Below are 18,402 nucleotides of genomic sequence, written 5' to 3'. Positions count from 1 at the left end.
TTGAGGCCAGGAGTTCGAGATCAGCCTGGCCAACATGGTGAATCCTCGTCTCTACTAAAAATACAAAAATTAGCTGGGCATAGTGGCATATGCCCATAGTCCCAGCTACCTGGGCAGTTGAGGCACGAGAATCACTTGAATCCAGAAGGGAGTGGAGGTTGCAGTGAGCCAAGATCATACCACTGCACCCAGCCTGGGCAACAGAGCAAAACCTTTTTCCTTAAAAAAAAAAAAAAAAAATCATCAACGTGTTAAAAATTAAAATATACTTTTGGTCAACAGAACGCTCACAAGATAATACAATCATGTGCCATATCTGCATAATGACGTTTTGGTCAATAATAGACAGCATACAGCATATATGGTGGTGGTCCCATGAGATTAAAATGAAGCTGAAAAATTCATGTTGCCCAGTGATGTTGCAACTGCCATAATATCCCAGTGCAATGCACTAGGGTGTTAACAAAACTACTACACTGCCAGGTGTATAAAAGTATAGTACATACAATTCTATACCGTACATAATACTTGATAAACAATTATGTTACTGGTTTATGTATTTACTATAATTTTCATTGTTATTTTAAAGTATACTCCTCCTTCTACTTAAAAATAATAATAAAGTTAACTATAAAACAGCCTCAGGTGGGTGTTGCAGAAGTACCCTAGAAGAAGGCATTGTCATCATAGGAGGTGACAGCTCCGTGTGTGTCACTGCCCCTGAAAATTTTCCAGTGGGACAAGATGTGGAGGTGGAAGATACTGACATTGATGATCCTGACCTCGTGTAGGCCAAGGCTAATAATATGTGTGTGTTTTGGTTTTTGACAGAAAAGTTTAAAAAGCAAAAAATAAATAAATAAATAGACAAAAGCTTACAGAATAAAGACATAAAGAAAATATTTTCATAGAGCTATACAATGTGTTTGTGTTTTAAGCTAAACATTATTACAAAAAAGTCAAAAAGGTAAAAAAAAATTTTAAAGTTTATAAAGTAAATAAGTTACAGTAAGCTAATTTATTATTGAAGAAAAAAATTAATGTAGTATAGTTTAAGTGGACAGCATTTTATAAAGTCTGCAATAATATCCAGTAATGCTCTAGGCTTTCATATTCACTCACTGCTCACTCACTGACTCACCAAGAGCAATTTGCAGTCCTGCAAACTCCATCCGTGGTAAGTGCCCTATAGAGGTAAACCATTTTAAATATTTCATATTTTTTTTTTACTGTATGTTTTCTATGTTTAGGTACACAAAATACTTACCATTGTGTTACAACTGCCTACAGTATTCAGTACGTGCTGTACAGGTTGCAGCCTAAGAGCAACAGTCCATACCATATAGTTTAGGTGTGTAGTAAGCTATACCATCTAGGTTTGTGTAAATTCACTCTGTGATGTTCCTACAACAAAATCACCTAACTACACATTTCTCAGAATGTATCTCTGTTGTTAAGCGACACATGACTATGCATGCAAACAAGGGAAAATTCTTAAGAGGTCCTAACTGAAAAGCATTTATTACGAATCATTCAACATAAAGTTCCAGGGGAGTTGCATGCTGTTATTTCACACTCAATCTGTGGCTTCTTGAGACTGCAAATTCCTATTTTACATTAGACTTTACAGGTCACATGCCAGGTTGTGCTGTTTTGGCTAATACTGTTGACTGCAAATGACCACTGGCCTATCAAATCCTATTGTCTGACATCATTAAGATATCTTTTTCAATGGCATGAGTGGTGTCAAACATGGAGACTTACACAGTTGTCAAGTCTCTTTCTAACATATTTATTTTATAGCCCCATTTCCCCCTTTAGAGCCTTTAGGGAACTGCCACATCGTAGGTGTACATGTCACTAGAGAATGTTCACAAAAAGCTAGTACAAGATTTGGAAGTACATATAAAAGAATCGCATGTCCGTGCATATTTAAATTGTGCTTTGAAAAAAAATAGATGTAACACAAATGGCCAAGAAGCATATACAATGATGATCAACACCACTAATTACTGGAGAAATGCAAATCAAAACCACAATGAGTTATCATCACCTGGCCCCCATCAGGATGACTACTATCAAGAAAAAGAGGATATGAATACATTAGACATTTGTGCATAGTGGGTAGGATTGTAAAATGATGCAACCACTCTGGAAAACAGTAAGAAAGTTCCTAAAAACGTTAAAAATAGAACTACCATATTGTCCAGCAATCTCACTTCCGGGTATATATTCATAAAAGAATTATTCATAACAGCCATAAGGTGAAACCAACCCAAATGTCTATTAACAAATAAATAAACAAAACGTGGTGTACACATACAATCAAATATTACTCAGCCTTAAAAAGGAAGGGAATTCTGTCACATGCTATAACATGAATGAACCTTGAGGACATTACACTAAATGAAATAAGCCAGCCTCAAAAAGACAAATACTACATGATTCTATTTATGTGCATTATTTAATATGTGACATAGAATTCATAGAAACAGAAAGTAAAATGGTAGTTTCCAGGGGCCAGAGGAGTTGGAAAGGAAGTTATTATTTAATAAGTGTAGAGTTTTACATTTGCAAGATGAAAAAGCTCTGTTGCTGTTTTACAATAATATGAATATACATAACACTATTGAACTGTATACTTACACTATCGAACTTTATACTTAAAAATGGTTAAAATGGTCATTTTTTTTTTTCTCCCTGTAGAGACCACATCAGAGCTCATAAGACGGTAATTTTTACGTGTTTTTACCACACACACAAAATAAATGTCATTACTTTTAGTTTTACTTGAGATACTGCAGTAAAAGCAATCTAGTCTTTGTGCCATTTTCTTATGGGTTTTAGATATAAGGCTAAAAGTCTATAAGCTCTTCAAAATATTTTCATTTGTTCCATTTACCAAAGGCACCATGTGCTTAGTGCTATATAGAATATATATGTCATGTATTATCTGGCTTTGCAGCATAACTATTTTCTAACAGACTATAAACAATGTTTACAACTAGAAAAAACAAATTATCCCATTCGGTTCAACATATAGACACTACATGCCAATGTAGTGTTTTCCTGAGTAGCCTAACTTCTGAAATAAGCTATATAAAGGTAAGCAACTCTGCTATGTAAGTCTGTCTCTTATATTTGAGGATTTTAAGCAAAATGAAAATAAAGACAAAATTACAAACAAGCAACTAGCCCCACATAGGATCCCTCACTATCAACACAATTATAATTTTAGACCTACATTTCTTTCTCCCCAAGTAAAAAGTAAGTCTCTAAAGCATTGGTTCTTAAAATTCTTTTGATTTACAGCTATGTGACATAAAAAAGTTACAAAATGGTGCGTACATGCATTCTTCTGGAGAGTTTCAAATAATTTGGTTCCTAAGAGTCTGTGACCCAAAGGAAACACTAAAAACCTTAACTCTAGATACTCACATTTCGGTCAAATCCATCTAAGTGTAAACAGAATGGTAGCTTCAAGAGAATTCAAATTATTAAAGGAAAGGTATGAATGTCCTAACACTGAGTATATTTCGAAGGAACAGGATACTTTTTCACTGTTGATGCTAGAGGGCTTCCATGAACCCAGGTCAACCCCTGACCTAGCACGTAGGAGAAAGTCACAGATATCTTGTTATCCCCAGTGCCCAGCATATCAAGCCTGACACGTAGCAGGCTATTTTTCTTTCTTTTTTTTTTTGAGATGGAGTCTCGCTGTGTTGCCCAGGCTGGAGGGCAGTGGCACCACCTTAGCTCACTGCAACCTCCACCTCCTTGGTTCAAGCAATTCTCTTGCCTCAGCCTCCTGAGTAGCTGGGATTACAGGTGTCTGCCACCACGCCCGGCTAATTTTTGTATTTTTAGTAGAGACAAGGTTTCATCATATTGGCCAGGCTGGTCTTGAACTCCTGATCAAGTGATCCACCTGCCTTGGTCTCCCAGAGTGTTTGGGATTTCAGGCATGAGCCACCGCGCCTGGCCTGTAGTAGGCTCTTAACAGATGTTTGATGAATAAAGCTGGATGGTGCCCTGACTGGAGATGAAGAACTCTATCAAACTAAGGAAGCAGTCCACAGTAAGATGACACACTAGGCCACATCCAGGACACATATAAGTCATAAACATTATGCCCTGAGGAAGGTATTTCTGGAAAGTATACCATTACATAGAGCTAGATAAATGGAAACAGGCTGAATTTCACAGAACTTACTTATATTTTCTTTCCTTTATTTAAAAATGCTTACTTTGGGGAAGGAATAAATTACAGATTACAGTAAAGCCCTGACAACCACTATAGTGGAAATAGTTTTATATTTCAGTGAATTACAACAATAGTCTTCCAAACTGAGCATCTGATGTATTGAGAATAGCAGTTGAGGAAGTAATCAATAGTTAATCACTTTAGTGTACTTTTTGCAAAATGTTAAGAAGCACCATTCTCACCTCCTGTTCTACAGCCTTCTGAGGTTCAGGACTATTGCTGACCTAGGAAGAGGGAAGATTATAAAAGAGAAAAAAATTACGTGTTTACTAGGTTTTAACATAGCTGTATCTTTGGCTTGTACTATCTCCCAGGATACAAGATTCATCTATTATCTACTGTGTTTAAAATGAGAGCTTGGAGGCTTTGTTTTCTTTTGACTTAAGCTGACCTTAACACTCTAGTTGAAGTAATATCATGGTTCAGAAGCCACCACTTGGATCAATGTCTTATCAACATGCAGCTCATTATTTAACCTTTTTTTTCTACTTCCACTACCTTATGAAATCTTCTTGATGTTTATTCCAGTCCAGTCCCTTTGACTATTTAACATACCAATATTCCAGTGTAGCATACTCAGAAATGTTTATCACACCTCCTTCGATCATTTCTGAATTAGTTAGATAACACTAATGATCAAAAGATCACTAAAATCCAAATCCTTTTTCTTTTTTTTTGAGATAGGGTCTCACTTCTGTCGCCCAGGCTGGAGTGCAGTGACACGATCACGGCTCACTGCAGCCTCAACTTTGCAGGGTTCAGGTGATTCTCCCACCTCAGCCTCCCAAGTAGCTGGGACTACAGGTGTACCCCACCATGCCTGGATAAATTGTTGTATTTTTAGTAGAGATTTGGTCGCGCCATGTTGCCCAGGCCGGTCTCAAATTCCTGAGCTCAAGTGATCCACCTTCCTTGGCCTCCCAAAGTGCTAGGATTACAGGCATGAGCCACGTGCCCAGTCCCAAATCCTTTTTCATAAAAATCTATTTATTCATATTCTTTATTTCCATCTATACATTTTCCCTCTATGAGATGGATGTGTTTCTCTTAAATACAAAGCAACAGTTTTAAATACTCTTGGTCTGGAAATTCATCAAAGTCTTCTTGAAATGCTGCTAGCTCTCAGTTATGCCCTTAAAAATACACAGATTAGGCTGGCCGCAGTGGCTCACACCTGTAATCCCAGCAGTGGCTCACACCTGTAATCCCAGCACTTTGGGAAGCCAAGGCAGGTGGATCACCTGAGGTCGGGAGTCCGAGACCAGCCTGACCAGCATGGAGAAAACTCGTCTCTACTAAAAATACAAAACTAGCCAGGCGTGGTAGTGGGCGCCTGTAATCCCAGCTGCTCTGGAGGCTGAGGCAGGAGAATCACTTGAACCCAGGAGGTGGAGGTTGCAGTGAGCCAAGATCACGCCGTTGCACTACAGCCTGGGCAACAAGAGCAAAACTCCATCTCAACAAGATAAAAAATAAAAAATACACAGATTAGCAAGGCATGATTCACTTTATAGGAAACCAGACTGCCTCTTCTTTAATAGACGTGGTTTTTTCCCCCCTAGCTTTATTAAGATATAACTGACAAATACAGTATACAGTTAAGGTGATTTTTTAAATACATATTGTGAAACAATCACCACATTCAAGCCAATAAACACAACTAGCACGTCATACTTGTTTTTGGTGGTAAGAGCACTTAATGTTTATTTATATGATCTTTGATTCTGGATTCTCATAATCTTTAATCATTCTCTTCATCAAAAACCAGGTAAAAACTTGGGTAGTTCTCTCTATGTAAAAGTAGAAAGATCGTCAAGATATGTCATTAAATGAAAAAAAAAAAAATCAAGTAGCAGGAAAATACTTATAAACCCACTTATCTTAAAAAGACATTATATCTATGTGCACCTGTAAAGAAAAAGGCCAAGGATTCATCAACTATTTACAATGACGGGGGGGAAATGAAATTTAGGGCTGAAGAAACTTCCCATTCCTCCTCTATATTATTCAGTATTACTAAAAATTGTGAAACTGAATTAATATAAATTTTTTAGACACAGGATCTTGCTATATTGCCGAGGCTGGAATGCCATGGCTATTCACAGGCACCATTATAGTGCACTGCAACCTGGAACTCCTGGCTTCAAGCAGTTTTCTCACCTCAGCCTCCTGAGTAGTAAAATAACTGTTTTCTTTTTTTCTTTTTTGTTGAGACAGAGTCTCGCTCTGTTGCCCAGGCTGGACAATCTCGGCTCACTGCAACTTCCACCTCCCGGGTTCACGCCATTCTCCTGCCTCAGCCTCCTGAGTAGCTAGGACTACAGGCACCCGCGGCCATGCTCGGCTAATTTTTGTATTTTTAGTGGAAACGGCGTTTCACCATGTTAGCCAGGATGGTCTCAATCTCCTGACCTCATGATCCGCACGCCTCAGCCTCCCAAAGTGCAGGGACTACAGGCGTGAGCCACCGCGCCTGGCCTAAAATAACTTTTTAAAAGAAATATGAAGGCCTGTTTTAGAAAATATTTGGACCTCTGAGCACCTTAACAACATTTCTAGTACATGGCACTGTGCCTAATGCAGTGAGCATCAATAAATTTTTTTAAGTGAAAAAGGTAATTTTTTCAGTAGAAAATATGTTAAACAACTTCTTCTATTCTAAAAGTTTGTTTAAACAGTAAACATGAGTTTTTTTTTTTTTTGGGAGATGGAGTCTCGCTCTGTCACCCAGGCTGGAGTGCAGTGGCACGATCTTGGCTCACTGCAACCTCTGCCTCCTGGGTTCAAGTGATTCTTCTTCCTCAGCCTCCTGAGTAGCTGGGACTACAGGCGTGCGCCACCATGCCCAGCTAATTTTTGTATTTTTATTAGAGACAGGGTTTCGCCATGTTGGTCAGACTGGTCTTGAACTCCTGACCTCAGATGATCTACCTGCCTTGGCCTCCCAGAGTGCTGGGATTACAGGCGTGAGCCACCACACCCAGCCTAAACATAAGTATTAATAAATACCTATGTGCCAATTACCTCAGATGAAGTCACATTTAAAATACAATATTTAAACACCATCATTTTGAAAGCACTGCTTATTTACATTTTTACCAGTTTCCAGTCTCAACATACATAATAGGCATCTTGGTCAACAAACAACACAATAAAATCTTTACCCTTCTTTTCCTTCAAATCCTAACAGTCACCTATGGGTGGTTCCTAAAGTTATCACGTGAAGATATATGTGAGGGAAAAAAGCTTATAAGCAAAAACTGAGTTTATAGAACAAATTCCTTATCCACTGTCAAAAGCAAAAACAATATGAAATATTATAACACATAATCCATTTTTTCTTAAAACTCTACTTTTATTTTACCCTAGTATGTACACTAATACAAAATTCTATAAAGGAGGTATAAACTAATGGAAAAGCCCAAACCAGAAATAAAAGAATGAATAGTGCCTAGATCTTGGTTCCTAAATACCTTTCTCCCAAAAAATGTGCCAGAGCTCCTTTGAGAAGTAGTCCAATTTTTAAGAGTGGGGCAGGGAAAATACAACAGCATGGAACATCTTATGGTGCCAATAAGGAAGAAAGCACTCAAAAAGGATGGGGTATGTCAAAAGAGCACAGGAGCCATCCTGCAAGAGCTCTCAATGTCCAAAGCTAGAATAATTTGAGAACCCAAAGAAATGATAGGTTTGCATAGCCCACAGAATAAAATATATACATATATGCGTGTATACATACGTATATGTGTGCGTGTGTATATACACACATATATATAATCTCCATTGAATCCAAACTGGAATGGGGGAAGAAGACAACTCTCCCTGACAGAAGAATTCCAATTAATAAATGTAGAATGAAGAAAACAGAAAATAACTATTAGCAATATTTTACTAATAATTGTTATAGGCAAAATCCACTGTGGATGCTAAAATCAGTGAATGAAAGTTTGAACAGAAACAGGATATCTACATAGTCTCAAAGTATATCTACACCAAGACACTAGATTCTGTTGTATTCTCACCAAAAATACATAACCTCAATCTAATAATGAGAAATCAGAGAAGCCCAAATGGAGAGACATTCTACAAAACAACTAACCAGTACTCTTCAAACATCTCAAGGTCCTGAAAGACAAGACTGAGGAACTGTTACACGCTGGGAAGACTGGGGAGACATAATGTGTAAATGCAATGTGGAAGCCAGGTGTGGTAGCTTATGCCTATAATCCCTGCACTTTGGCAGGCTGAGACAGCAGGATCACCTCAGGCCAGGAGTTCGAGACCAATCTGGGCAACCTAGTGAGGCACTGTCTGTAATAAAAATTTTTTTTAAAAAAAGCAATGTAGGATCCTGGGCTGGATTCTGGAAGGGAAAAAGGATATTAGTGGAAAAACTGGTAAAACTCGAATACAGGTTTACCTAACAGTATTGTACCAATATTAATTTCATACCTTCGATGACTGTATTATGGTTAATGTCAGGGGATGCTGGGTGAAGGGTATATGGAATGCTGTACTATTTTTACAACTTTTCTGTAAGTCTAAAATTACTTCAAAGAAGTTATTTAAAACTGTGAGCTTTAACTTTTTAAATTACACATGCATTTTATAATAGGAATTGTAAATAACAATAGATATGATTTAACTACTATAGAGACTAAAGCTTGTGGAAACTAAACAAATAGGAATAATTTCAAAACTTAACCACAAATGGAGGAGGATGGAAAATTCTCTCAACAAGAATGCTGGCTCTGTTTAGACATTTCCTGTTCTGCATGCTAAGCACATCCCCTGAAGAATGCAGCACACATTGACTGGCTTTACATACCAAACTCTGCTAACAAGAGCTTCTCACAGCAGTTTACTAAAGTATCACAAGTCATGTGATTTTATGAGAACTCTCTGAAATTTTCACAAGTAGGTGTCCATCCAATTGGTTTAGTTAGTTAAAATTGCTTTTCTCAGAACTAAAGGTCACATTCTACTAATAATCAACAACCAAGGATGCTCTTCAAAGAAAAAAATACTTTTTTGGAGCACATATGTATACACATGCATATGTGTGTGTGCATGCTGTATGCCAGCCATATAATTTTCATGCTGCTTTGTAGGCCTTGGTTGGTTATTTACCACAGTATGATTTGTAACTGCAAATAATACAGCAAAAGTCTAGGAAAAACTGAAGCTGTCCCAGCAATGAAGGAGATCTGAGTTGTAGCTGGGATATGTGATCCCTTCCCCTCTGCCCTTCTAGGATTCTGATGATCAATTATCTTTCTTCACTCCCTTGTCTTTAACTTTTCGCTCTGTTGAACCCTTCTTGTAAGCATACCAACAACCCAGTCTCTCCCATTCTATACTTTTCCCTCTGCTCTGTTCATCTCTACCTCAAGTTATCCTTTTTCTCTCCTCCCACCACAATCACCATTTTGGGTAGTCTATACATGTTATTTCCTCTTTTTATGATTTACAGTTACTCCTGTTACTGCCCCTACAACTTAAACTGCTCAAATCTACACCTATACATTTACAAATTCAGTCCTCATTCTATGTGACTTCCCCACACCAGCTGACCCTGCTGACATCTTCTTCCATTCTAAAACTCCCTTGTGCCTTGTCTTTCAGGGCTCATGTCTCTTACAGTCTCTCTTCTCTGCCACTACAGCCCTCCACTAATGCCCTTCTTTCCCCATGCATCTTCTTTCTTCTCCACTCCAGCCCCGTCTCCCCCTACCACACACAGATGCTGCCTTCCTCACCTGCTCAGGGTCTGACACCCTATACCTGGCACTTCTCCTTGGGGAGGCTCTCATCATCCTGCTTAGGGTCTTGTACCCCCAAGCCTGGCTGCCATCCTGCAGGTATGTCCTTAATGCTGCTGGGGCCCTGACTCTTTACAGCAGGCTACCCCATATGGATTACCCTCCTGACTTTGCTTGGGTTATAACAATCCCACCCCTGCTCCTAAGCACCACGGAAAGCCTTACCTTCCTCTGCCCTGCCTGGTGGCTTTAGAACTGAATTGTGCAGAAAGGAAAGAGAAAGGGAAGATGAAGCAATACTATACCACCTGAATAATTAAGCTTTATAGTAAATCTTAATACCCGGTAGCGCAAGTTCTTGTACTTATCGTTCTTCAGGATTGTCTTGGCTATACTTGGCCTTTTCTTCTCCAATTCCTTCTTTATTTGTAGCTTCTTTGTGAACATAATTCAGTAAGATTAACTGTCTCACCTTAACATTTTGTCCATTCTCAGCCTTAGCCCATCATTATTATTATTAATTATTTTTCTTGAGACAAGGACTTACTCTGTCACCCAGGCTGGAGTGCAGCAGCATGATCATGGCTCTCTATAGCCTCAGTCTCCCAGGTTCAAGTTGATCTTCCTGCCTGTTCCTCCTGAGTAGCAGGGACTAAAGGTGCACACCACCATGCCTAGCTAATTTTTAAATATTTTGTAGAGACAGAGTCGCTTGACACTGGAGGAATAAATGTTTAAAATACATAAAACACAGGCCGGGCGCGGAGGCTCACACCTGTAATCCCATGACTTTGGGAGGCTGAGGCAGGCAGATCACTTGAGGTCAAGAGTTCGAGACCAGCCTGGCCAACATGGCAAAACCCCATGTCTACTAAAAATACAAAAATTAGCCAGGCATGGTGGTGTCCATCTGTAATCCCAGCTACTTGGGAGGCTGAAGCAGGAGAATCACTTGAACCCAGGAGGCAGAGGCTGCATAAGCCAAGATTGCACCACTGCACTCCAGCCTGGGGGATGAAGCTAGACTCCATCTCAAAACAAACAAACAAACAAACAAAAATATATATATATTGTGTGTGTGTGTGTGTGTGTATATATATATATAAACATTTTTTTTTAAAAAAAGGAAAAGAGATGGAGTCCCACTATGTTGCCCAGGTTGGTTTTGTACTCCTGGACTCAAGCAATCCTCCTGCCTTGGCCTCCCAAAGTACTCAGACTACAGGCATGAGTCACCATGTCCAGCCTGTAGCACTTTTATAATACACTTTTTAACAGAACAGCTTTGATCATTTAACATAAGGAGTTTCTTTTTATCAATTTCACTAGAAGTCCCCAGGTATGAAATTCCTGTTAATAAAGCAATACATAACTTCTCTGCTTTCTTGTTGAACTGATCTCTAAATTCGATTTGAGGACAATCAATAGGGTGTTAGTCTCTAGTGTGTTAGTGAGACTACATGTAAACTGTGATATTTGGACTGGCCTTGAATGAGGGTATTTCTACTGGTGGTAATCTAGGCAAGGTAAAGCATACATATGTGAGGAAACTATAAAGAAAAGCAATTAGATGCAGAGGTCTAGAGTCCACGGAAGGGATATGAGTTGGAGATTCAAATCTGTGAACACTGATGCACAGATGGCATTTACAGACATGGAATTTGATCTACCCAGATTAAGTAGAGAAGGGCTGAGGAGTACCTCAACATTTAGAGGTCCAAAAGCAGAAGAGAAACCAGCAATGGAGAAAGAATGGTGAAGAAAATCTGTGTGTGTTTGCCAGGGGGAATCCTGGAAGCAAACTGAAGGAAGTATTTCAAGAAGCTGAATATATTCAAATATATAAATGCTGCTAAAAGGTAAGATGAGGACTGCGAATTTTCCATTAGATTTGGAAAGATGGATTCTTCTGGCACCCTTGACAGAAGGCATGTTGGGGCAGTAAGTAGGACTGAAAGTCTGAGTGCAATGAAGAGAAAACCACCATATAAACATAATGAAGTTCTTCCCCACATCAGGGCCTTCACATTTGCCATCTCATCTTCCTCAACACGTACTCCTCCAGACCTTCCCATGCACCTGCACATCCCCATGCCAGGATGCAAGTCATCTTCCAGAGGCTTTCTCTCACACCCTAAAATAAGTGCCCTTCCTTACTAATTACTCTTTAGCTTTCCTTGCTTTAACAATACTTGAAGTTCTATTATTTCATTTATTTGTCGATCTCCATGGGATTGTGATAAATCAAGAATATGTACAAATACTTCTTTTTAAGAACTTGTACATTTTTCTAGGTGCATCATTCCTAGAAAATCCATTAGATTATTTATAACCTCACTCACCCCAACAAAGAAGGGCCATAACTTTACAATCACTGGCAAATCCCCTTATCTGCTCCTCTTCTGCCACAAAGTTTTCTGTCATTCTCTCACAGGGCATTTTCACCTTAACCTTACTTCACAGAAAAACTGTGGTAGTAAAACTAGTGTTAATTATAATTTACACCTTCAATTTTTTCATAATGAAGTCAAAACATGCCCTAAGATGGCTAGGTCATCCCCAATCTCAGGGGAAATGATATTTTAGAGTCTAGTCCAATTCCTGTTATACACAGAAACCAAAATGACAGGGCATGTGACATACCTGTGGCATAACCCACAAGTGAATCCTAAACCCCTGACTTCCAGCCCTGGTGAAGTAGAAAGTTATCTAGTGAACGACAAGGGCTTAGGTGAAAAATAAAATACTGTACATCCCAACTAGTAACATGATTTACAAACTAGACTTTGCCATTTTGTAAGCACCACCCCATTCATGGAAATCCTTATTCATTGAGTCTTTATCCCATTTAGTGACTCCATGTCCAGACCAAGTAGTGAGAGATAGGGTTTCATTTTAGAAACTCTCTGGGAAGGACACAAGAAACTCCTCTGCTTAAGTCTATACTAATAATTTGTTAATAATTTGTTAATTGGTTTATAACTTGTCAGTAAAGTTCTGGCACAGCCTATCAGTGGATTAAAAAATAAAGAGAATTATAATAATCTCTTAAGGCACACTTTTGGGTAGTAATTAAAATATAGTTACCATATGGAATTTTTTTGTACTAAAAGTATCCCTCCTACCTAATTTTGTTTTGGGAAAGTGGACATGGCAAGTAGGCGATTGAGACATGAGTGTTTTGGAAAATCTATTAAACCTACAAGAAGGCTAAAAGACCCTCTGTGGTACAGGAGTAAAGAAGGAGAGAGTTGCAGCCAGGTATGGTGGCTCACACCTGTAATTCCAGCACTTTGGGAGGCTGAGGCGGGGGGATCACCTGAGGTCAGGAGTTCGAGGCCAGCCTGACCAACATGGTGAAACTCCATCTGTATTAAAAATACAAAAATTAGCCAGGCGTGGTGGTGGGTGCTGTAATTCCAGCTACTTGGGAGGCTAAGACAGAAGAATTCCTTGAACCCAGGAGGAGGAGGCTGCAGTGAGCCAAGGTTGCAGCGAGTGGAGATCGCACCACTGCACTCCAGCGTGAGCGACACAGCAAGATTCCGTTTCAAAACAAAAGAGAGAGAGTTACCCAGTAACATCACTGTGGGCTAATACTGAGCACTATTAGCTTCTAACAAATTGAGCAAGAAGGGGGAAGGTAACCCTTATTGTTAAAAATGCTTTTCAGTGGGAGAAAAGCTATCAAATATTTACCAACTGCTTACTGTTTTGAGCACATTTCAAAGGTCAATAGAATGATTCTGAATGCCTCTACATTCTAGAGTTGAGAAAAAGACCACTTATATTGTCCTCAAAGATTCTTTCTAACATCTAAAACAAATCATTCACTCAACAAACATGTTCTGAGTACCTATAATGTGCTAGGCACTTTCCCAAGTGCTAGAGGGATACAGCAGTAAATAAACCTCATGGAATTCATGTTCTTAGGGAGGAGTCTAGAGACAAATAAATACAGTAAATGACAGTATTTTGGAAGCATTGTTAAGAACTATCTTTACATGCTTAGACCATGACAAGTATTATGGAGAAAAACAAAGCAGGAAAAGGAAATAAGATACATGTAATTCATTTCTGTTTATTGCAGGTGGCCTGTTTCATGATGAGTAGATTTTATAAGGTAACAAAAAATCTTTAATAATCAGTATTATCTTTGTGAATATTTCATTTTAAAAGATATAGAACATAACTTGAAATATTCTTAAAAGTTAATTATTAGTTCATATCCACTCTTAGCATATATTATTGTTTATATTTATCACTTATTTGATGACAAGTTCTTGGTCAAGAACATATCTATAATTAATTTATACCAGGCCTTTTTAGCTAAACAGAATGCATTTTTGTAGACTGTTCTATGAAGTGGTTTTAAAGAAGGAACAGTGTATTTGTTCTGTTTTGTTTTTCTGTAAGTGAAACCCTGCTAAACTGGAAAGCCTCTAACATGAACCAAGACTTTCTGGTAACAGCGATTTTCAGTTCTAATATAATTAGGCTCACTAGTCACCCTACCCTAAACTCATATAGCCTAAATCAAATAGAAATTAATTTTTGTCATTAGTATACTAATCAAGATGATATAATGCTTCACTTTTTTTCCTATATAATTTGAAATAAAATAGTAAAAAATACACTCTTTGGGAAGAGCTCGTTTTCAATTTAAAAAATCAGTTTTACACACTAAATGTATACAAACAATTACATTTTATTATACTGTGGTTGTCTAGCACTTCAATTAGGATAAGAAAGTTTATGAAATGTAAACTGACAATTTCAGCAGCTTAAAGCTTACCTTCAGGCTGGTATGAGAACGTGGTTGACTTAATTCCTGAAATTTCCATTGCTCAGATCCAGGGGTCTCTCCTCCTTTCTGAGCATCAGGTGTAAGCAATCCATCTCCAGCAGGTAATGGGAAAATTCCTAATGATATAGGACGTTCTTTTCTATTTGAAGAGGGGAGAAAAAATTCGGCATTCATTTATTTTGACTTTTTTTATTTGCCATGACTGTAAGTAAGCCTGGACTGTCACTGTTTTACAACCATCACTCGAAAATGACACTGTCTGCCCATCTGAATAAAACAGACTTACCAAAGAGGAAGGACAGTCTCAGTTTAGTTTAGCCTCAAGAAATCAACTAAGAAAAGTGGTAAGAAGGGTTAAGGAAAGTTTGTAAGTTACTGATGAGTTCCTTGCCCAAGAAGCAGTCAGTGGTCTAGTGTGGTCTGGAGAAGAGCTGCTGCTGAGTTTTTCATCATACGTAGCTTAGCCCTAGGGCAACTTGCAACCTCCTTCTTTGGAAGTGAGCCCAACCCTTCCCAAATCCTCTCGCTAATCCCTGGATGTTTACTGAAGCCTCTTCAGGGTATGCCTTTCCTGCCTAGAGGAAAATCAATATATTATCTAAATCGGGGTTACCTATTAAATGATGAAAAGAACTCAAAATATCTTTCTCCCCACCACCCAAGTAGGAAAGCTCTGTTTTTCTACAGAACCATTATATGAGTTCCTTCCAAGCATAGTACATATGAGAAAACCACTGTCAGTTTTTTCCAAATAAGAAGGCCAAATAATTCTATAAAAGATTACTGGATTTCCAGTGCTTTGTGGGAAGTTTCAATGAACAAGAGTTACAATTTTAATACTAACAGAATTTCAATGAGAAACACATCATTTGTTGACGCACAGAAGATTCCAAATCGAAGAGCTTTTAGAGGGTGGAAACAAGCCTACTAACCGGTCATCCTGGGTCATTAACTCAAAAGTGTAGAAACTAGAAAGAAATGAGACATTAAAGGATTGTTGCCTCCTGGAATTCATACCTCTACTGGTAAAAATGTAAGTTAGAATAGAAACAATGAGGTTATTAATAAAAGTGGGAAATTTTCAGTTTTGTTAAGTCTTTTATTCTGTAGCTCATTTTTATTCCAAGAAACTTCAGCCACTTTTGAAATGTGCCTTCACTTAATACAAAGGGTGTGTTCTTCCATTCCTAACAATCTAAAAGGACTAGTAAAACTGTTTCAATGCCTTCTTAAAAATGAGGTGAAGCAAAGGGTTTGAGAGATTACATTTAATCAAAGTTGTATGCACAAGGAAATAAAATTTAAAAACAGAACTTTGATTTAGGGGGAAAATTAAAAAGCAGGAAGGCAGTACAAAAAGAGGGTAGTTTTTTGTTTGTTTCTTTGAGACAGAGTCTTGCTGTGTCGCCCAGACTGGAGTGCAGTGGGATGATCGCGGCTCACTGCAACCTCTGCCTCCCGAGTTCAAGCAATTTTCCTGCCTCAGCCTCCCGAGTAGCTGGGACTACAGGCATGTAACACCACGTCTGGCTAATTTTTGTATTTTTAGTAGAGATGAGGTTTCACCATGTTGGCCAGACTGGTCTTGAACTCCTGACCTCACGTGATCCACCTGCTTCAGCCTCCCAAAGTACTGGGATTACAGGTGTGAGCCACCGCACCTGGCCAAGAGAGTAAATTTTAATACCAAATCTAAGTTTGTGACTATGAGCTGCCAGGACAACCAAATGACAAAAATTAAAGTGACTAGTCAGCTATCATGTTTACACCAGTTATTCCCAAATGCTGTTCAGCAACAAAGTTTTTATAATAAGTCCATGAAAAAAGAGGCATTATTATTTCCTTAGTGCACAGATAATGTAGTACATATTGTACACATATACATTCCAATATACTATAGAACCCTGTTCTTTCTTGAAGATGACTGACCCTTATTTTAAATTACATATTTTATTCTTTGAGTTTAAAATGCCCTTTCTTTCATTAAATGATGGTGACAGTGATAAGTAGCTAGATTTCCTTTTCATATCCATTCTGGACAAAATAAAAAGTTGTCAACCTGATGTTTTCCCCCCATATTTTGTGAACTGAAAATCCAAGGATTTTCTTAGTAGACAGTAGTAGCTCTCTACTAAGAGCTACTAGCTGACTTTTATTTATTTTCTAACACACCTTAATAAGTTAAGCAAAAGGTGACTGGGAATTTAATGACTGAATACAATGGAAATCTCTCTAACTCAAAATGCAAAGACAACCAGGAAGATGATATATAGACTTCATAAGATGCCATCACACTAACAGAAATCAAAATATAAACCAGTCGTTAGAATTATTTCCTATATGAATGACAACACATTCATTTTCACACATATCAAATGTTGAAAAAGTTTAAAACTATTGGGCGAAGAAGTCTTCTATGAATCCAAATTTTACTTTCCAAAAAGTAAACAAAATCAGTCAACAAAATCTACAATCCAAACTCAACAAAATCTACAATCCAAATTATAAGCAGAATTCTCACCTTTTTAGTTTGCTTGTATCAAACATTCAGACACTACAGGGAGGGGACATCTCTTCAGAGACTGACAGCTATCTGTCAAGTGGGTCAATGATGCTCTAGGTTACAGTGTTCCAACTCTGAAAAAATAATCACTACCTACTCCTCCCCTTACTTTACTTATAAATTACATAGAGTTGGGCTAAGGGAGAGAAGGGCGCATAATTAGGCCAAGTTCACGAGAATCCTACTTTTGAAAAGAAACCCTGAAAGGTAAACATTAGTCCGGTACTATGTTGGTATATATTAAATGCTTCAGTTAAACTCACAGAAGAAGAAATAAAATGAGATACGCATGGAAAACTATCAAGTGGCAGACTGACACCCGCAGACAGAAACATCTGCTATTACTTGTCTAGAAAACAAAGCTATCACCAAGTATCAGAATTCTTTTTTCTTAATTGCCCTACTTCCATATATCCATTTTTGAGTTGGATATTAAATGTTAGCTTATGTGTATAAATTATTTTACAACTACATTTTTGAAACAGCTTTTTGGCTATATTCACATTTGATACAACTAATTAGTAAAATCTACTTTATATATGAAGGCAGATAAAAGAAAAAATACATCTGTTGAACACTCACCACATAGTGGGTACTGAGCTAGATGATTTATTTACATTATCTCATTTAATCCTTATCAAGAAACGGGGATTATTTTCCCAATTTTCAGAGTAGAAAAAGTGATGCTCAGAGATTTTAGGCACTAGTAACTGGCAGAGTTTGGATTCAAAGCCAGTACTGTTCAACTCCAAGCCCTTTGCTTTCCTTGGAACTTCCTACTTGGAACTACCAACTTTTTGACAATTTAATCTTAATATCGAAGACTTTGATATCTTTATTTAATCAGATCAGTAGCAATTTTTGTGGTAAAGAACTTTAAAAATTTAATTATAAGGTATTTTATCAATAAAAGCCGTAGTTAAAACTATTTCCGCTAAAAATGGGCACATATAAGTAACTATGAAAATTATTTACTTGAGTAATTTACCATATATCTTACAACTAT

At 37.9% G+C, this 18,402-nt stretch overlaps 1 protein-coding gene across 9 annotated transcripts in view; it reads right to left on the bottom strand.

Annotated features, from left to right (window-relative positions):
- Positions 1-18,402, bottom strand: part of SPAG9 (sperm associated antigen 9) — a 163,073-nt gene that overhangs the window by 65,965 nt on the left and 78,706 nt on the right. For 4 of the 9 annotated variants that reach the window (XM_073004939.1, XM_008011451.3, XM_073004941.1 and 1 more), the window contains 2 exons: positions 14,822-14,972; positions 4,447-4,488 (listed from right to left, as the gene is read on the bottom strand). In XM_073004939.1, the coding sequence (XP_072861040.1) occupies positions 4,447-4,488; positions 14,822-14,972 (193 nt within the window). Of the gene's footprint in view, positions 1-4,446; positions 4,489-14,821; positions 14,973-17,354; positions 17,754-18,402 lie in introns of those variants that run through there. The other 5 variants (XM_008011452.3, XM_008011453.3, XM_037993226.2 and 2 more) reach the window with 2 other exon arrangements.

The sequence above is a fragment of the Chlorocebus sabaeus genome, chromosome 16, assembly GCF_047675955.1.
Source record: "Chlorocebus sabaeus isolate Y175 chromosome 16, mChlSab1.0.hap1, whole genome shotgun sequence".
NCBI lineage: Eukaryota > Metazoa > Chordata > Mammalia > Primates > Cercopithecidae > Chlorocebus > Chlorocebus sabaeus.
This window is presented reverse-complemented; position numbering and strand designations above follow the sequence as displayed.